The 20534-nt window shown below is 40.6% G+C and overlaps 1 protein-coding gene across 12 annotated transcripts in view; it reads left to right on the forward strand.

Annotated features, from left to right (window-relative positions):
- The window catches only part of rimbp2b (RIMS binding protein 2b), a 99074-nt gene that overhangs the window by 51632 nt on the left and 26908 nt on the right, over positions 1-20534 (forward strand). For 4 of the 12 annotated variants that reach the window (XR_012598270.1, XM_074670257.1, XM_074670261.1 and 1 more), the window contains exons 1-5: positions 11746-14231; positions 15484-15632; positions 16196-16275; positions 16987-17096; positions 17179-18051. Coding sequence is in view for 11 of the 12 variants with exons in the window: in XM_074670257.1 (XP_074526358.1) it covers positions 13841-14231; positions 15484-15632; positions 16196-16275; positions 16987-17096; positions 17179-18051 (1603 nt within the window). In the remaining variant the exon portion in view is untranslated. Of the gene's footprint in view, positions 1-1249; positions 1340-6674; positions 6798-7014; positions 7177-8195; positions 8301-11278; positions 11330-11686; positions 11708-11742; positions 14232-15483; positions 15633-16195; positions 16276-16986; positions 17097-17178; positions 18052-20534 lie in introns of those variants that run through there. The other 8 variants (XM_074670263.1, XM_074670264.1, XM_074670265.1 and 5 more) reach the window with 6 other exon arrangements.

Below are 20534 nucleotides of genomic sequence, written 5' to 3' on the forward strand. Positions count from 1 at the left end.
TGCACAAAACATTGTCTTAATATGTCAAGAGCAGTTTTTATTTTTTAGACCAGTTATTTTAAGTTTTATTACAGAGAGTATTGAATCGCGTATTGAGTATTGTGTATTGAATATTGTATTGAAAAAAAATGCTGATATGTGTGAGTGCTTGGCGCAGTGTCTTGATGGTGGAGCACGACTGTTGATGTGATGACATGGCGTCCAAATCACAAACAACCCAGGTGCTGAGTCAATGAATGTATGTTGGGTCGAGGGATTTTAAGTCAGAGCTCAAGTTGTACAAAAATAACCCAAATCTAATATAAATAACCCATAATGTGCTAAACATTTCATAACCCGGCAGTTGAGTTGATGAAGTTTTTTTTAGTGTGTATCACTCACTCTCATCTGTGAAAAAGACTTGTTGTCATGGTCAGCAGCTTACATGTTGTGTGCATAAACCTCACGTTTCATGCTTATGTTGTCCATATCACCACAGCGAGGCAAATAACATTTGATCCTGTAGACAGTTAACATGTGAACCCTTGCATGCATGTTGCGTTTTTATTTTTACATGTGTCTCCATTTGCCCTCTGAAACATCCCTCATAAGTAAAACATAAGAGAGCGGGAGGGAGTGGGTGCATCACAAGCCATTAAGAAGCTCTGTATTTACTGTAAATGTTTCATGCATGAGCTCGTAGGTTTCTCAGCTCCTGACAAGAACAACACTTGGCCTACATGCCGCTCTAGCTGCAGTGAAGTGCACATCTTGGAGAACTCTCCAGCTGATGCTGTAAATTGCATCCATGGCACGCCTCACGACTGATGATTGAATGTAATTAAGTTTTCCTCCTCTGCAATGAAGTTTTTTTTTTCTTTACCCACGGCTCGACACACTTGATAGGAACGGGTTAGTGTGCTTTTGTGAGTGTGTGTGTGTGTGTGTGTCCGTTACTACAAGAGAACGCTAGTTTGATTGAAATATACTTTAACAGGGAGATGACGTATACTCCCTTGGTCTCTAATTACATTTGCCCCTCCATGTAAACGACATCACAACATTATTGTTAGACTGTTGTTTCTAAAATGGCAGCTGCTTTCACCCATGCTTTCTGGAACATGCAGGAGAACCTGGAGCAGTCTCCCCAGATGAATAATGTATGGCCTATCACTAACAGCCTGCTTTGTTTGGGTGCTGTGCTTTGTTATTATCACAGTGACTTCTTGAGTTCTAAACACTGTTTTCTCTCCCCCATTCTTTTGCCCAGGAGAATGAGCTTCAAGATTTCCTTCAGGAGAACAAGCACTTGAACCTCCAGTTGTTCAACAATAGCTACAAGGCATCTGAGCATGACAAGGTAAGAGGAGGACAGCCTCACTTTTTGCCTAGTGACTGTAGAGATTTGATGCAAACATCTGTCCTGGGAGTGTCTTGAGATAAGACATTCAAGCAACATTAGTCCTGTGTGTAAACTGATGAAATTTGCAGTTTCATTCAGAATCTGACCACCAAATATCACTTAATGTTCCCATTTCTTCTCACAGTGCCTTTACTTTTGACTTTGAAACACTATGAGGTCAAAGTTTTTAGTGTAACAGATAAATAAAATCTGGGCTGGTGCAGCCTATCCACGTTCAGGTTCAAGTCTGAGCTGTCTCTGTACTAGGGTTGGGTACCTTTTACATTTAAAATGATACAGTACTGATGCCCAGTACCTGGAAATCAGTATCATACCCAGCTGTACCAATTTTTGGTGCTTTTGTGTGTTTTTATGTGGTAATAAATGTTAATTGTTTCATTACAATCTCAAAGTTTTTCAATTTAACATATTTATTTCTCTATACATAAACTTGCAATGCTGTGTTCATGTCCAGCATGGAAGATCGCCCAGTCTTTCACTCCCCCAGTCACAAGGTACCTAAACATGGCACCCTTTGATTTTACATGAGTAGATTTTACAAACGGAATTTGGTCAGTACCTGTAAAAGTACCTTTGGTAACCATCCTTACTGTGTACCCCGAATCATCCTACATTCATTCACTCTTCCAGTTTATTGTCTTGACGATGCGTGCAACATTTCTACATCTACATTAATTTTCACGCTTCAGTCACAGCAGAGATGGAGTGCGCCTGGCTTCAGCTCATGGCTGACTCTGTCCGTTAAACACCAAGATGTTGAGTGAAAGGATGAAGAAATTAATTAGTAGTTTTCTAAAATCCTGAGCCCCATTGAAAGAGATATAGTAGGATTTAGTGTTCTATTAGTGTAAAAAAAAAAGGCTTCTGAAATCTGACCTTTGGCGAGTTACCTAAGAAAAGATTGAATAAAAAGATGAGGAAAAAAGGAGCCATCACTTTTGGGTTCAGTGTTGAAGTCTGAATGACATATGGTAAATGTCAATCACATGCATCGTTGCTAATGGAAATAAAGGTCAGTAAAACTCACACTTCTCAAAGGAAAACTGCACACAGATAAAGTGGAGTTTCCTGAGCCACAGCCTCTCCGCTCTTTGGAAAATAGACAATTTAAAGGCTTTTCTGGGTCACACTCTAACTTGCCCTGGGATGCTCGATAGATTGAGCTTTTTTCCAATTTCTGCCATCTAAATGAAAGAAACAATTTTCTTATTATATCAAACAGTCCTTCCCCTCTTTGTGGTCTCAGGACCTGAAAGACCTTCAGCGTGGATCCCACACAGTCAGAGTAGATCAGCAAACAAAGAGTAGCAGGCTTCTCTCTATAGACAATTTCCTGAATGCGCTGATTGGCAGGTTGTAACAGTTTGGGTGAGAAAAAGGGCGGGATGCTGGTTATTGATGTCTTATCAGGACCCAGGCTGCTTGTGGAGCAGTTGTCTTGAACTGTTATCACACCGACGGATATGAGAGCAGCACTCTGCAGGGCAGTGCGGATATTAGCCCTCGCTTACACCCCCATGCTCTGATCCCTATCGCCTCTGAATGAACTGGGAGGGGCTACAAACTGCACCGCCCTCTACCCATAATAGACTATTGACCTGCTGCTGCTGGATCCAATATAGTTTGGTTCAATCTGTCTACATTAGGTCTGACAGTCGCTCCTATTCATGTGGAGAGTTCTGCTGTGGAGGCGGCCCGTTCACAGGCTGACTCTCTGGATTCTGTTTGTGTTTCACTTTGCTGATGTTTGTTGAAACGCCTCCTCCAGGAGTCATTAGTCATTCATGGCTGCTCTGAGGAGAGGGCTGTGCCACATTACAGCAGCAGGAACCCGAGGTTTTGCAGCCAATGAGGGGCATTTAAAAGACTGTTTTTTAAAAAGCTTCTTAAATAATAAGAAAACAGCTGGTTTGTGGAAAAAAAAGATTGTGAACAATAAGTAGAAACTAAAATAGATATCATCATCATTGATCATAATGGAGCAGACTTTCTTTTGTCTGGATTTGGTGTACAGTGGTGATATTATGTAAAATTGCTTCATCAGATAAATGAACTGGCGCTGGGTTAACAATGGATAATATCCTTGTCTAAATCCACAGAAGTCCACATTGTGGTTTAACGCTTGTATTTGTGTATTGAGTGTCTTTTGTTGTTGAGGTAAACTTCTTCTCTTATCTTGCCTTTATCATTTCTACTTGTTTTAAACATTTACTCCTGTTCCCTGCATTGAATTGAATAGTTTTTTTTCTGCTTGTTTCTCTTCAGTAGCATTCTGAGGTGGGTTTTTGGCTGATTTTGAAACACTGTCACTCTTGCTGATTATTGCTGATCTTGTGTAAAGTAATCACCAGAGTCGTAACAACACCTTGCAACACCTCACAGGATCTCTAAAATGTACAATCAACCCTTAGGAACTGGACCAGTTTTTCATTTTAATTGAATCATAATTGAATTAAAAGCAGCTCTGCTTTAGAGACAAACTTTCTAACTGTATTTGATTGGATTATGTTGAATGATGTTCCTGACATTTTTCCAAAGGAAGTGACAAACGATTCGTTGAGCTGCTTTAGAAGCCTCAATACCGTTTTCAGTTTCATTTCACTAAAGAAAATCTGTTAATGGTATAAGACACCTTTTACATGACTTGCATCGGCCTTTGTTGTTATCTGACAGCCAACAAAAAAACTACATTTAAAACTGCTATTTTAGCTGTGATGCAGCTGCGCCTCTCTGTTTGCAGTCACTACTCCATCTCCAGCATTGTCCCACCCATGCCACCATCTGATTGGTTACACTCAGGGCTATGGCTTGGATAATAGCCAAGTAGATGACATAACAGCCAATCAGCAGTTGCATGCACACTCACTGAAGAGATAAGAAAAGGTTTGCTAAGTGGAGTAAGCAAGTTTAGGCATCAGACATCTCCTGAAATTGTAAAAAACCTCCTAGACCAAGTTCTGTTAAGTTTTCATTTAACTTTATAAAACATGCTGCTGAGCCTGGGAGCTGTTCAGTAAATATATGCTTTAAGGCATTTAAATGAAGGTAAGTGTTAAAGTTTATGTTATCCAAAATTTTGATGCCAATATGTTCACTTTGATTGCAAATGAATATTGGCTCCAAACATTGGCAGTTGGCCTCCTTGACTACTAATAATCGGTGTTGCTATCATCCCTGAAAAAACAAATCAGTCTACTTGTTGTATAGATTTTAAATATTGATTGGGCATTATCTGGCTTAAGTTACTTTACTCACTATAGGACTGTGAGGACTTTCAAATTGATCTTAAAAAAGAATTTTTAGGTAAATACCTGATCGTAATCCACTGGAGCTGGACTGTCAAAAGCAAAAAGGACAGAAGAGCAGAGGAACAAAAACATGTGCTAAGCTTTTAGTGATGTTTATTCAAACCAACATGCAGCAGTTATTCTGCAGTGGTCTGCTCAAACTTGAGAGTTTATCAATAAAATGAAGAGTGAGGTTACGTTAGCTCTGCTTGGTGAGGTTTGAATTGGCAGATGAGCAGTGGTAGGACATAACCAGGAATCACTAATGTTACATGTTTATGGACACATCTCAGAGCACCGGGCTGAGAGTAGCCCTAAAATACAGTCAATACTAAACTACGCTACAAACTGAGTTTGTGAAGTTTGCTTGTCATGTTTCAAACAAAAGTTCTATGTTACTTTAAATAAATTACCTTCTTGAGCCGTATCTGGTTAAAAACGGTCTTGAACAAAGAAAAGTAGTGTTAAAAGAAGATCTGCTCTCCAATCATTTTATGTCAAGACTCAAGTCCGTACGACAGTGAGGGCAAATGCTCATGGGAAGTGGACTCTTTATCCCAGAAAAACATGAGCTCCTCCTAAAAGTCCTAACAGCCCCTTTAATGTAAACAAAAACCAAATAAGTGTTGTATGTTTTATGGCTGTGAAATTTCTTGAGGCTAATCATTGACACCCTGATTATATCTTTGTGATGTTTTCTGATGATTGTTTGAAAATCTTCTGAAATGTATTTATTTTTGACATCGTATGGATGGATGTTGTTTGCTAGTTTCTTATGATGGCTGTTTGGGTTTCTTGAGGTAGTTTTAAGAACTAGACGCATAGTTTTGGTAAGTACCACCCAATTTAGTTTACATCCTTGGAGAGAATTTTGTTTCTTTATTATTCAATCAAAAATAATAGATTTGAAACCAAAAAAGGTTTGTAAGCAAAAGAACATAAGTGAGAAATGAAAAAAAATTGAGTTGCAACTAAAAAAAAGTTGAGATCAAAACACAACAGGTTGCTCTACAAGGCTCAGCCAGCCGCTGTGAAAACAAGTGAAAACAAACGTGAGCCCTACGAGCTGAAAAATCAAACGATGGATCATTTTCACATGTGGTGAAAGCATCTTAGCTCACAAAAGCTTTGAGCTCTGTGCTAACAGCTAGCAGCCATGCTACAGCAGTGCATTTTTTTTTCTTCTCACTTATTCTCTTTTGCCTACAAATCTTTTTTTGGTTTCAAATCTGTTATTTTTTATTGAATAATAAAGAAACAAAAATCTCTCCATATACATCAAGTTATTCTGCAAGCAAGTTTTAAACCATCAATTCGAGTTTGAGTGACAATCAGGGATGTGCTGTAGCAAGTATTAATGAAGCAATAATACCTTCGAGAAACAAACAGGAAATAATCAAAAGTAGCAGTAAACAAAGCTGCATTTTAAAACAAACAAAACAATGAAGGAAATGCTTTCAAAGGTTTGGTAGATTTCCAGAAAAAAACCTTGTGCAATGTGCTGAAAAACAATGAAGGTATTTACATGGAAACAGCAGTGTACCTTTGACTTCTTAATGCAGCTAAACCCCAGCAGGAGACCTGCACACAAACACTTTCAAAGCAAAAACTGAAAACATGAGAGCAAATGTGCTTTATTGTCCATCGTTGCAACCCCATGCTGTGTTAAACACTGCAACCAACAGCTTTGCTCTGAACACAGAGAGCAGAGGCTAAAAGAGAGGATTTGGCTCATTTTTACTCTATATTTTTTTCAATTAGAAATCCTTGAAAGTTTTTAATAGAAGCTTAATAATGTTGGGAAGAAAGACATACAAGGGTTCCTGGGAAATGCTTGATTTTAGTTCAGAAGTTCAGGGAAGTTTTATCATCAAGTATAAAAACTCAGCTGAAAAAAAAACGCCTAGTTTTGCTGAGAGGAAATAAAGATGAAGTATGTTTTCTGACAATCTCTTTGCTTTCTTGTGCTTATTCGATCTGTACAGGTGAAGTCTGAGTATGCCCAGCTCAAAGAAACCCTTGGTGCTGTGACGCAGGAGAGAGATTTAGCCCTGTGGGAGAAGAATCTGCTCCAAGACAAACTGGAGAACCTAGAGCAGGTGCTCAAGGTAAGGCAGCTAGCTGGACGAGCAGACACGACTCTACGATCAGTCAGTGGTGTGTGCATTCCTAGTCCCGTAGTCCATCTATACCGGGATCCGTACTCGGGTTATTATGCAGCCTAACCCTTTGCCAGTACCCCCCTCCCACCTGTGCTACACTGCCTCCATCTGGTTCTCTTCAGCTTTACTGTCTAATGTCCCTGACGTGTCTGTTGCCTTCCAGTGTCGTGTTGGGAGGTCTGACCAGGAGCTGTGACAGAGTAGAAGCTTGGAGCAGTCTGCCCTCCTTTTCTTTCCCATTGTGCCCTTTCATGTTGTCCTCCCCTCCCTGACTTGCCGTTCCCCCCTCCTTCCCTGCCCCCTCTGCCCCAGCTAGATTTATAAGGTATCACTGCCATGTCTGTCTGTTAGGGAGCAGTCCTTTCAGTCCCATTCTGAATGCTTTCTGTCCACCTCAGTGGCTGTGCTTATCTCTCCCTTACTGTGTGGGCTGCTACCAGACATATGAATGGTCACCTGGCTCTATGACCACAGCACTGTGGAATGTGATCTTTTTGCATGAGGCAGGACAAAGAGTTTGGCTTTCTGATGACAGGAGGAGGAGGAGGAGGAGGAGGAGGGAGAGGAGATAGAGAGACTGGGTCACTCCTCATGATGATAATGTCAAGTTTTAATGACATTACCTATCCAAGACCTCGATTTCTACTGGCATGAAAATGTCATTTGCTTTTTTTCACCTGACAAATGTTCACATACAGTGGGAGCAGTAATGTGACTGGATGACACAGGCGTATTGTGCGATGAAGAGCCTAGCATTCAGTCTCTTGTATTGGATGGCTTCTTTTGTTGTTATGGATGACCACAGACAAGTGAGCACGCTCCGGAGTTTGCTCACCCTTTCATGTAACGTAAAACCTCGTATTGATCATACAAAGACAACATGGCTGAGCTTGGCCTTTCAAACAGTCTCAGTGACCAGAGTCCTAACAGGGATTATGTTACCTAAAGGGGGCAGCAAACCTGAATGTGGATTGATGTTAGTCTTTTTGTTCACACAGCAAAGCATCTCAAGTCCTCATCCATAAGCACCTCGGTGCAAAATTTGATCTGATCTCTCCTGCAGATCACTGGACATAATCTGTTCTCACGTGGCATTTGGCTGTGGCACAGTTTATGTCTTACTTATTTGAAAGGTTTGAAGGTCTGTCCACTGTTAACCAGCCTCTTTATGTGTGATATGTTTGCACATGTAACACCTGTGATGTCTCTGAGTGTGGAGAAGACTGGAGATGCATTTTTGTGTTGGCTACCGTTAGATTTTAGTTCCACTAACAGCAGCCGTCTCTATGCTCCCCCTCCACAACCCTCACCCGGCTCTCCACCCCTGCACCCCCCTGTGGACAGCATATGCGCGAGGCTGCAGAGCGGAGGCAGCAGCTAGAGTTGGAGCATGAGCAGGCCTTGGCTGTACTCAATGCAAAGCAGCAGGAGATTGACCTTCTTCAGAAGGTAAGTAACTCTGAGGGCTTTCTTGTTATGCCCAGCTTTCGCCCGTGTCACGGGTCAAAGAGCTTTTTGCTGAGCAGCGGTGTGATACATAAAGTCAAACAAAGGTGAAAGTCGTCTTGAAACTGTTTTATAGAGATCAGGTGTAGGGATTGAGCTCTCCTTAGGCTGCAGCTCTCACCTCTCTCATTATTTTCATCACTGCTCCCACAGCGTGTCCTCTTTGCTCCATCCTTCAGCTGTCCATCACACTCCACACCCTAAGTGCTCGACAGTTTAGGAGCACTCCTCTTGTTTGTTACGAGTGAGCAGATCAAACATTCAGAGGGCAGAGCAGATATGACACTTCTTCTAGGCTTGCTTTAAACATAAAATGCTGGCCCGGGCCATTTGATGGTGGGGCTTCCAAGTCTTTGCACTGGCTCTGACTGTGATGTCAAAGCAAACCCTGCAATGGCTGAGACTGCTGGTAGCGTGAACGTGATAGGAATTGTCACCAATGCCTTTTCTGAAAACAGTGTGTGTATCCCTGTGTTTCTGTTGCTGCAGTGTCGCGCTAACTTCACAGTCAGCCTTTCACAGGCAGACTTCTCGGCTTTTTTCTCTCATTAACAGAAGCTCATTACTGCCTTATCTTTCCTCAGACGCGGGCTGCTCTCTGCATTCTCCCAAATTAATTGCTTGCAAAGTAGATTTATGAAATTGTAAAGCCCACAGATGCTCTCGCACTCACTTGTTTTTTCTCAACAGATGTCTCTAGTTCCCATAAGAAAAATGGTGTGTATTATGCTATGTTTTGGTACAGTTCAGTGCTCCTGTAATACCCAAACCCTGCTCCACTCGAATGCGTTCGCCTCCTCTATTTAGAATGGGTGGAACATCATTTCAGTTTGTTTAAAATGACGTTTGCTTGCGTAGAGCTCAGTCTAGAGCTTTTTTTCTGTGGTTTAGCTTAAGTAAACATGCAAACATTTACCCTGGAAACAACCTAATTATTTAAAAAAAGCATCCACAGCAGGTTGTCATGGAAAGAGACAAAATGGTAAGAGTCAGACCTGGTTGTGATACACACACTGCAAAAAAGGGAAGCCATAGTACATGATGAAAAAACAAAATCTGACAAGAAAATTTGTTAAAAATAGGGAAATTATTTGTCCATGTAGCAAGATAATTAGACTTCACGAGAACTCTTGAAATAGGGATTAAAATTGTTGGAAACAACAGGCCTTGTGAAGTGCTCCCAAGTGTTAAAAGAAGAAGAAAGTGCTCAGTACTTCAAAAAACTTCCTAAAGTACAATATTAAGTAAAATACCACCTGCAGCATCATGTTTCCATGTGGCAGAGACTTAGGGCCATGCATCTGACTTGGCTTGTAAGCACAAGCTAATCACTGGTATTTGACACATGTCTGGTTAGCAGAAAGCAAACTCGCTTTGCGTCCACACTACATCCATCGTAGCCGCTCAGGATAGCTTCATCCACTCACTATCATCAACACACAATAAGTCGCTTGCTGTCATTAGCTGATGTAACCATGCTTACTCTTAGCCCAGAAACAACTCGAAACATCCAAAACATCAACATACAGGGAGAGGAGAGGGTTCGAGGCAGACACAGACACTGACACACAAGTATAGAGACCTAGAAGTGACGATTGAGCCGGATTGTTTCTGTAAAAATTGACACTATTTTTTTAGGAAAATCCTGCAGACATTACCTTTAATCTTAAATTTTGCAAATGTATGTTAAGGGACAAGTAAAAGAAACTGTATTTTTGAAAAAAAAAAAAAGGATTGGTACATGAGAAAAATGATTTGGGTGTTGTTGCTGAAAAATATTTTTATCATGGATGTGTAACAGGACCTGTGGTTTCATGTCTCTTCATCAGTTTTGCAAAAAATCTGAGCTTTCCAGTTTGTTAAAATCAGTTTTAATTTGTTTATCTAAAGTAAAACAGCTTGAGTGTTAAACTGAATCTCAGAACAAGATTTATTTTGGTAGGACTTTGGTTTAAGAACCACTTTAACTTAGTGTAGTTGTTTTTACTTAATTTTTAGATCGAATGACTCATTAAGACAAAAATAAATGTTCAGGATCAATTTAAGATTATGCCATAAACTAACAGATGAAAAGGAGTAAAAAACTCCTCAGACAAGATTTTTATCTAAAATGTCTGAAAATAAGATTTTAAATCTCAGCAAGTATCAGATACTTCGCAGTGCAGAATTTTGAGTACAGAATGCTGCAGAGGCAGCTTTTCTTCTGGTGAACTTCTATTGAAAATGGCCTTTGCTCTGGGTCAGCCTGTCTTTTAAGTTTAGAAAGAGGCATGTGGGTGTGAGGTTTGTGAAGAGTACTTTTGGTCATTGCTTAAGGTGTTCCTGCTAAATGTGAAAGAAAAGATGGAGAGATCAATACCGCCTAATGCATCTGTGCATGAGACAGAGGCTACAGCCAACATCTTCTTAGCTTAGCTTAGCTTAACATGTAGTAACAGGAACTTATTCAAGGTTTAGCCGGTTTTAGTAGATTCATGCATTGATATGAACAACAATTAAACCCTAGGATCCAAACAATGTTTTTAAGTTTTTTGCTTTAATGAACAAACAAATGCACTCCAGAAACAGACACATGTTGGATGTATGTGTAACATAAGTGACTGCCTGTGTGTGATCTCTGATTGGGTTCAACTTCAAAGCGATCAAAATGTTTACGTATTTCAAAATAATTGTGATAACCACCGAATGTCAGAAAGTTAAGTCAGAGTTGGTGCCAGCTAATTTCAAAGCACTGTTACTGACAACAGTATTAATCCTGACTTGTCTTCATGTGATGGGTGGACAGGCACTTGCTTTGTTTTCATTCAGTAACCAGGATTGAAAAGCTTTCAAAAGGATTCAATAGCTACTTGGTTTTTGGTATTTAAAACTATGACTCTACTTATTTAAAATGAAAATGACCAGTGTACTCTGCTTTTCAGGCTCAGGTTGAAGCTAAAAAGGAACATGAAGGCGCCGTCCATCTGTTAGAGGTGAGTGTCTGACTCCTGGGGAGGCAAACTTTGTGTTTTTCTGCTCTGACATTGGGGATTATTTTGCTCTAGGGCAGACCTGTGTGACAGCTAGAGCCGTCTTCTGTTATTTTTGAGCCTGAACCTGAACTTGTGTGATCTCTGTGACTCCTCATGTTAGAGCATTTAAACATTGGTTGTGGATTGTTTAACCTTTAGTGTAGAAGATCATTTAAATTAGCTCAAACTTGAAACAGTCTTAGACAGCAAAAACAACTGTTTTTGTGATGTGTGTGTGAGTGATCCTATGAGTAATCGTGCTTTATTTCTTTCCTACATCTCTTTTTACTGAACGGGTGTGTCTTTATGCTAATACAGAACCACTTGGACAGCATGCAGGTATTTCAGATCTGTTTTCATTTACTTTCTTGATATATTCTAATACTTTCCTGTTAAAGTCAGTGAGGTACAAACATTCCCCTCATGTTTTGTTTAGTCGCAAGGAAATGGTGCCACAACATTGACAACAATCAAAGCCTGATGAGTGATCTCTGCCTTTTGTTTTTCAGAAATATTCAGAGGGGAATCAGTTCTTGGGCTTTGCTACTAACTCTGTTATGTTTCCCATCAAAGCAAACACATGAGTTCAAAAGTCGGGAACATGAATGACGGCATAAAGCGGGAGTCTCTCTGACTTGATCACAGAGAAAAATTCAGCAAAACTTGCTTAACAATTGATGAGAAGAGTCCAGTCATAAATTCAGAATTCAAGATATGCCCCCAATTAGAGACTAATGCCTGGGGCTTTCCTGATCCATCTCAGTAATGAAAGCCCATCAACACACTGAGAAATTTAAGTCATATAAACACAAAGACATGTTTATAGGTTGTTTTTCAGTGGATTTGGGCTCATTTTTCATCTACACATGTAAAGCATACTGTTAGGTTTCTTTTTTTATAACAAAGTAGTATAAAGACCATTAAAGTGTCGCATTACTAAACTGTGATGAATATGATCTTTCCATTGCAGCAGTGCATGTATCCAGCATGTGTTTGCAACACAGCCAAGAGCTGTATGAGGCTGTGGAAAAAAAGTGACACTCAGTTCACCAGTCCTTTTTCGAAAAGTCTTTGTTGTCTGTCTGCTAACAGCATGTTGTTACTAACTATAACCTGTGTGCATGACATGGACTTGTAGTCTTGATGGGAAAGCTCAGGGAGTAGCAGTAACACAGGGGGGCTTTGGTCTCTGCTGGTCAGTGCTAAGAAAATCTACTGTGGAGAAATTCTCACTGTCGTCCATTTGAGATCTAGAGAGGTTCTTCTTTTGTTGCATTGAAGAGCATGAAAAAATCATGTACTGTCACCCAGGGATGGGTACCTTTCACATTTGAAACAATACAGTACCAATGCCCGGTACCTGGAAATTGGTATCAGTACTCAACGGTACTAATTTTTGGTACTTCAGAGTGTTAATATGGTAATAAATGTTAATTTGTTTAATAATATAATCTCCCATTTTTTTCAATTTAACAAATCTATTCTTCAATACATAACCCTAGAATGCTGTGTTCATGCACAGCATGGAAAATCAACTACTCTTCCGCCCACTCACAGTTACAAGGATGCATTTAGGTTTTGAAAAATGGTCACATTTGATTTCACATGAAACCATACTCGGTACCATAGACAGAATTCAGTATGTACTTAATAAAGTACATAACTCAGTACCCATCCCTACTGTCATCTGGAATTTGCTTGTTTGAATGACCATGTTTACTACGTATATTGTGTTAGTCATAACCTCCTGAAGTAGACCACCAACAACAAGGTGCTTCAGGTCTATTCATTCCCAATTAAAATGTCACAGATATTACATGTGGTAATTTACATAAGTGTTTTCAATCGTAACAAAAGGAAGAGTTGTCTGAGAGCGGCAGGGACTTGAAGCACCTTGCACAGCTCAGAATAAAACATTCCACTAAAAGCACATCAACAGGGACAGTTTTCAGCTGCTGTTTATTAGACATTTGGTGCTTCAGAGAGCATTCAGAGCAGCAGTGAAGGTATAATAAAGGCTAACTCAAAATAAACTCCAGTGCCCACGCTCATAATGCGCAAATGCTGATGAGCTTTCAGTAGTTTCTTGGACAATAGTGGAGCTGCATGGCACAGAGGAATAAGATACATCTGGCTTTGACTTAAGTGCTTCTTGTTGGTTTAATAAAATTGGTTTTGATCTTTTCAAACATGTCCTTTGTAGAGTTAATAATGTGATATATAAACTATGAAAAATCTCATCGTCTCGGACACTGTGAGTTCGGCAATGCTAACCGCCTTGAGGCAGGGTGCTTGGTATGTTAGCTGTAGTTTGCATGTGATTTGAGTGCTGTGCTGAAAGCAGAAGTTAAAAAGTCATTTCAAGAAGTTTTGTCTGAAATGACTTTTCTTAACTTGTCCTATTTTACATTACATGTAATCCATTGTACCTACGTACCCCTGGGTGCATACTGAGGTATTTCTGTGACCTAGATGTTAGACATGCATCCTCTAGTTTCATTATTTTTGTTTTCTGTTGTTTTCCTTATTTCCCATCCTGTCCCTCTTTGTCCTTGTCTCCCGTCTCCCTGTTGTGCTGTCTTCCTCTCTTTCTCTCTCTGTCTTCTCGCTCTGTCTCTCACTCCCCTCTCAATGTCTCTGCTCCCTCACCGTCATCAGGCCAAAGTCCGTGAGCTGGAGGAGAAATGTCGGAATCAGAGTGAGCAGTTCAACCTCCTGTCAAAGGAGCTGGAGAAGTTCCGGCTCCAGGCAGGGAAGTTTGACATCCTCAGCACTGAACCGTTAACTGTATGTGAATCTCCGGGGTCACCCAACAAATCCCTGTCCCAGCTCCTCAATGGACTGGCTGCGCCTATAGGAAAAGGTACATGTGAGATCTTTTTGATGGTCACTGGTACAAGAGAAATAAATATAAACAAATACTCCTTTAAAAAAATAAGGAGGTACATAATTAATTCAGTCAGTGTTGTCAACTCTACTTTGAAGATCATGTCTGAAGGAATTTTCGCTATTTGTTAGTAAACACAACATTCAAACTGGGCTCCTCCTCTTTGGCTCAGTGCCAGCTGCAGCACACACCCAGTGCCACCAACCAACCATGATTATGTGAACACACTCACTAGCCCAACAACCACCTGAAGCATCCTCTTTCTGTGGGAGAGACTGAAGAGCCGTGCACCTGACTTGGCACAAGCTAATCACGGATATTCGACACATACCTGGTTAGCCGAAAGCCAACTCATGTCACTCCTTATCCTATGCTGCTCTCCAGTGCTGCTCTTCAAGTGCACAAAAGCAAGTGAAAGTCGAGCCAAGCTTCAGCAATTTAGTAAAAGGCTTTATCTGTTTGGCGTTTCATTTCACTTTGGTGGTTTCTTATGCTCCATGCTACGTCCACTACCAAAGTTGCTCAGGATAGTTTCTTCCACTTGCTAATCAACATGCAAAGTCAATTATGCACTCTGCACCCTGTGATTGGCTGATATGATCCCGCTTACTCTCTGCAAAGAAACATCATGGTACAACTAAAACATCAACATACAGGCAGAGGAGAGGGTTTGAGGCAGACACAGATACAGACACTGACACTCATGTATTGAGGGTCCTAGGAGAAGACTGAGCTGGATTATTCCTGTAAAAGTTGACATTTCATTTTTTTAAGGAAATCCTGCAGACTCTACCTTTAAAGTATTGTGTGATATATGTAACCAAAGTGTATCAAATGTATCAAACCAAAGCCACAATAAGATGAAGAAATCACAGCAGATATATCAATGCTAACAGGCTTCTGAGATAATTTACTGTCAACACAAACTGTTAATGAAACTACCAGTCATGGTAAAAAAAACAGCCTTAAAGCTGTTTTTTTGTTTATTATAACATACTTTTACTGCAGCAGTGATTGTGAAATGTTTTGTTGAATTCTTGCTATACATTTTGAATTAATTTCATGATTAACTAATCATTTAAAACTGAAGAAAACTTTTTTTCAAGATCCTCATTATATGACCTGTTTTCTGAAATGGAAATTAACAGTTGTTGAATGCATTAGATAAAATAAAGCTCTGTTATTGTGCTATGAAGATCTAAGGAGAGATGTTGTGTTTGTACCACAGGCAATGAGGCTCCGAAGAGCAGATCTTTGATATCTGAGTTCATTCGGCCGCTCCAGGTCAGTGGAGACAAGCCGGAGCTCCTCTCAGTCAAGCCAACATTCCTCACTCGCAGTCGCGCCCGCAGCCCAGCAAGGGCTTTCCTCTCGGAGGTATCTGGTCTTCTCTGTTTGTTTCTTGTATAGCTCTAGCTTAATTGCTTAGTTACACATACACACATTTGCATGACAGCTTTGAAAAAGACAGTCCATAAGACTTCAAGCTGCAGGAGGCAAGAATATCTAGGATTCCTCAATGACAATTTGAGACTTGACTCAAATGGATCCTGTCGTCAGTTAGTTGAATTTCAGCAGCTGAGTGACAAAGCAATAATAGACTGTCTCATAGGCAGCACTCAGTGACTTCACTAGAATAAGATCTGTTAACTCCTTGATACCTTTGGTATCTCGTAGTACAGACAGTGCAGTGTCTTCTTAGAAATAAATGCAGCTATATTTCAACCTTTTTTTGAGAAAGTCCAGTCAGTAGGAGTGCATGAAATGTCCAGATTGGGTCTAGCAGGCTGGTCGTCTCAGATCCATCATGGTATTTTTTGTACACAGAAGCTTAAAACAAACCAAAACATCTACTGCCTTTACCTTCACTGAGAAAGAAGAGGAGAAAATCAAATGAGCTTTATTAGACATTTAACACATGATTATAATGTCTTCCCCAGATGGACAAAGAGCTCGGCTCAACAACCAGGTCCAAACTGAGATTCACAGGAAAGGTCCGTCTGTGTCTCGCTAGGTACAGGTACGTATACGCAACACAAAGCTGCTTATTTAGCCACTCTTTAAAATGAATCTTGATGTATTTGACACACAGATGATGAAAACATGTTTTTATTGAAATATTTAATCACCTTCCTCCAGGTGACTGTTAATGTTTGCAACAATGATTTATTTATCAAGTCTTAATACTGCTTTAACTTGTGAAAAATGTCAAGCCTCGGCAGGAGCTTTTTGTAAGCATAAAGGACCCTTACACCAAAATACACGTCTGACATCATAAGAGTAGTTGATAATGTAAAAGAAGGCAGAGGATGCTCTATTCCTCTTTACATTGAAGTTAACTGGCAGGAAAAGTCATGGCCACATACTGCAGAGACTCTTTGCCTTCTCTCACAGAGCTTTAGGCTGTGGTCTTAAAGATGATTCAGTGTTTCTATCTCTATAGAAAATTACCTGTCAGCACAAAAAATAATTGGAATCCTCAGAGCACAAATATGAACAGGGCCAATGCTTTCAACCCACACTGTCCTCAGCTCGCTCATATTGGTGGAAAAAAACAAATCAATCACAAACAGAAAAAAAAACTTTGGATTTTTAAAGCAGCACTCAGCAAATCATTTTCTCTGACATACCTATTAGAAAATTGGAGTGCTTGACATGAACGAACACCAACAGGGAGGAATTTCAAGAAAACAGCTTGGCAGTTCAATTTTTTTTTTTTGTTTTTCTGTAGTTACAATCCTTATGACGGGCCCAACGAGCATCCTGAGGCAGAGCTCCCCCTGGTGGCAGGGAAGTACCTCTATGTTTACGGGACAATGGATGAGGACGGCTTTTATGAAGGTCTGACCAAATCTGGTATCTGTCTGTTTTAATTAGTTCTTACTATCAGCACAACACTAACTATCTCCACCTTGTTTCTCAGGGGAGCTGCTGGACGGACAGCGAGGACTGGTTCCATCAAACTTTGTGGACTTTGTGCAGGATGAGGAGAAATCATCTGTCCAACACAGGGACACAGTAGCTAAAGAACCTGGCTACCTCAACCACAGTAGCCTGGGGACCCAGAGACATGGTGTGAGCACAGGAACAGGAACGAGCATAAGCAGCCTGCTGAGTGACAGTAAACTCGACTGTCTCAGCACAAGCAGCTTGGGCATGGACCTCCTGGGCTCCTCTAGCAACGGGACAGGAACCTTAGATGTCAACATTGACGAGGTCGGTGAAGACATTGTGCCTTATCCCCGCCGCATCAACCTGATTAAACAACTTGCCAAGAGTGTGATTATTGGCTGGGATCCTCCTGTGGTCCCGCCAGGCTGGGGCACCATCAGTGGCTACAATGTCCTGGTGGATAAGGAATTGCGTATGAGTGTCCCCTACGGGGGCAGGACAAAGTCTCTTATTGAAAAGCTTAATCTAGCCACCCACACCTACCGAATCACAGTGCAGAGCATCACTGACCGGGGCCTGTCAGACGAGCTGCGGTGCACTCTGCTGGTGGGGAAAGATGTGGTGGTGGCACCTTATTATCTGCGGGTGGACTGTATAACACAGGTCTCTGCTGAGCTCTCTTGGATGCCCAGCAACAGCAACTACAGTCACACCATCTTCCTGAACGGTGCAGAGTACGACATGGTCAAGGCAGGAGGCTATAAATACAAGTTCTTCAACCTGAAGCCCATGACCGTTTACAAAGTGAAGGTTGTGGCGCAGCCGCATCAGGTGCCTTGGCAGCTTCCAATGGATCAAAGGGACAAGAGGGAGATTTCGGTGGAGTTCTGCACGCAACATTCAGGTCAGCAGAAAAAGCATTTCTTTTCTTTTATCTGCTTGGTAAACCAAAGTTCTGTCTGTGTTTGGGTCGATGGTTGTCCATTACGGGCCTGGTTATTCTGCATGATGCTCAGGGGGATGGTGGTTTGAGTGTGTTGGTTGGTCAGTCACGTAATATAATATTGAAGTATGGTCATACAATTTGGAGCAAGTGTCTACAGTGCCCAAAAAGAAGAAGTCTGCGTGACTCCCTGATCCCTGAACTATTTGTCAGGTGTTGTGATTCAGTTCAGGTCTAACATAATACATATCAAGCAAAGTATTAGTGAGCTTTGTACAACACCAGACAAATGGACATGTTGGGGAATTTTACACACGTGGATGGGAGCAATTAGATCAAAGCAGCAGTCTACCAAAGAGGTTTGCTTCAGTACCAAAAACTGAACCTTGTTGTGGCATTATGAGGCAACTTAAAGGGACTGTGAGGAGTTTCTAAGTGATCTTGAAAAAGTCTCCCTTGTAGATATATGCCTGATTGTAATCCACACTTTAAAATGAGATCATAAGGGGCCTTGGGTCGAGCAGGACTGGATTGATTTATGGTACATCTAGGTCTCTGTGACAACACCACGCCATCTGATGAAGTTTAGTAGTGAGAAGAGAGATTTGTGTTTTTCTCCACTGAAAACGATTTTTGTGATTAATTTTGTAGTGATGGTGGACACTGGAGCATAACTGTCAGACAGAAAAAGGACAGAAGAGCAGAAGAAAGCTAAACGGGAGAGTGATACAGCCCGAGCTAAAAGCTGAAACACAAGCTCAGCTGTTTGTGATAATGTTCATTCCAACCCGCATGCAGCAGTAATTCTACAGTGGTCTGTTCAAACTTGAGAGTCTATCAATAACATGAAGAGTGAGATTGCGTTAGCTCTGATTGGTAGATGAGTTGCAGGACATAGCTAGCCAGGATTTACCAACGTTACACATTATAGACATGTCTTAGAGCACCATGACTTAGTAGCACTAAATATAGCGGGCTACCAGTGTTGCCACAGTTACTTTGAAAAAGTAATCTGATTACTAGTTACTGATTACTCCTGTAAAAAGTAACTTAGTTACTGTACTGACTACTTGATTTTAAAAGTAACTCAATCAGATTACAAGTTACTTTGTTAGTTACTTTGAGCAGCTGCCGGCAACACCTGCAGCTGCATAATTTGGCAAAAATTGTACAATGCAATTACAATAAATTATAATATGAGCCTACATGTTTTGTTTTAAAGTAACACGCAGATATTGGTAGTTGTAAAACGTGTACTTTACAATTAAAAACAAAAAATTCATTTTACACATTTTGAATTTCAAAATACAACCAACGAATGTTTTGACAGTACCATTTTTGGTGCACTGCGCAATTCTTTATTTAAATTATTTTCTTTTTAAATTCTTTTTTTTTTTGGTCTAGTTTGGTTTTTATCAGGTTCATTTTTCTTAAAGCTGTAGTCTATTGAACCTGTATTTGTAATACAACAAGCAAAAATAAATGTTGCTGGAGTGCGGGCTCACATAATCCTCAGTACCCTGCTCGGGGCACCCCAGTCTAAAAAGTCTGGGCACGCCCCTGCTTGCCACCGGGTACCCCCTTGTAGCCTACGTTATGTTGCTTTGCTCCCCAGCGGATGGATTTGTGCTAAACAGAGGGTTCAGCTCTTGGAATCGAGGGAGTTACAATGAAAGATGGGACTCACCTTTCCCCAGGTAAAAATCAAACAACTTCTCAAGCGTTTATGGCCGCAGTGCGCGAATCTCTCTCTGATTGATTCCTAAATGTTTGAGTCAAATATCTTAAGCAAACTGCCAGTGCAGAGTGAACAACGGACCATAATATTATCATCTTTAGCTGACACAAACTCAAAACAGTGACTGCGTTTCCAGCTAGAAAATGAACATCTCTCCTCTCCCCCTTTGTTTACCTTTGTTTACCTTTGTGTCGCTGGCTGCTATTACTTGTGAGTTGTCCTCATGCTGAAAACTTGATGAACACGTGACTCCCGTCAATCCCCGAGACACAAGAAAAAAGCACTTAGATTTTTTTTACATGAAAAATGAAAAGAAAAGTAGCACACAGTGAGTTGAATAAGTAACTTTGATCTGATTACTGGTTTGTAACGCATTAGATTACTCATTACTGAAAAAAGTGGTGAAATCAGAGTAACGTGTTACTTAGTAGCGCATTACTGGCATCACTGAGGGCTACTAACTACGGTACAAACTAACAACGTTTGCTTGTCTTTATGTTTGAAACAACAGCGCTATGTAACTGTTGCACTGAAACGGGTAAAAAGTTTCTTGAGCAAAGAAAAGTTGTTTTAAAACCGGACCCTATCTCCATTTATTTTCAGTTCAAACACACACCAGTTCAATTAAAACACATCCTCCTCACAACACCTTCAATAGAATAAAAAAAATAATGAAGAAACGTTGGAGTTTTATTTTTGAATTTGA

Source organism: Halichoeres trimaculatus, unplaced genomic scaffold, assembly GCF_033239565.1.
Source record: "Halichoeres trimaculatus isolate MK-OKI-2021-1 unplaced genomic scaffold, fHalTri1.1 fHalTri1_scaffold_5, whole genome shotgun sequence".
Classification (NCBI taxonomy): Eukaryota; Metazoa; Chordata; class Actinopteri; order Labriformes; family Labridae; genus Halichoeres; species Halichoeres trimaculatus.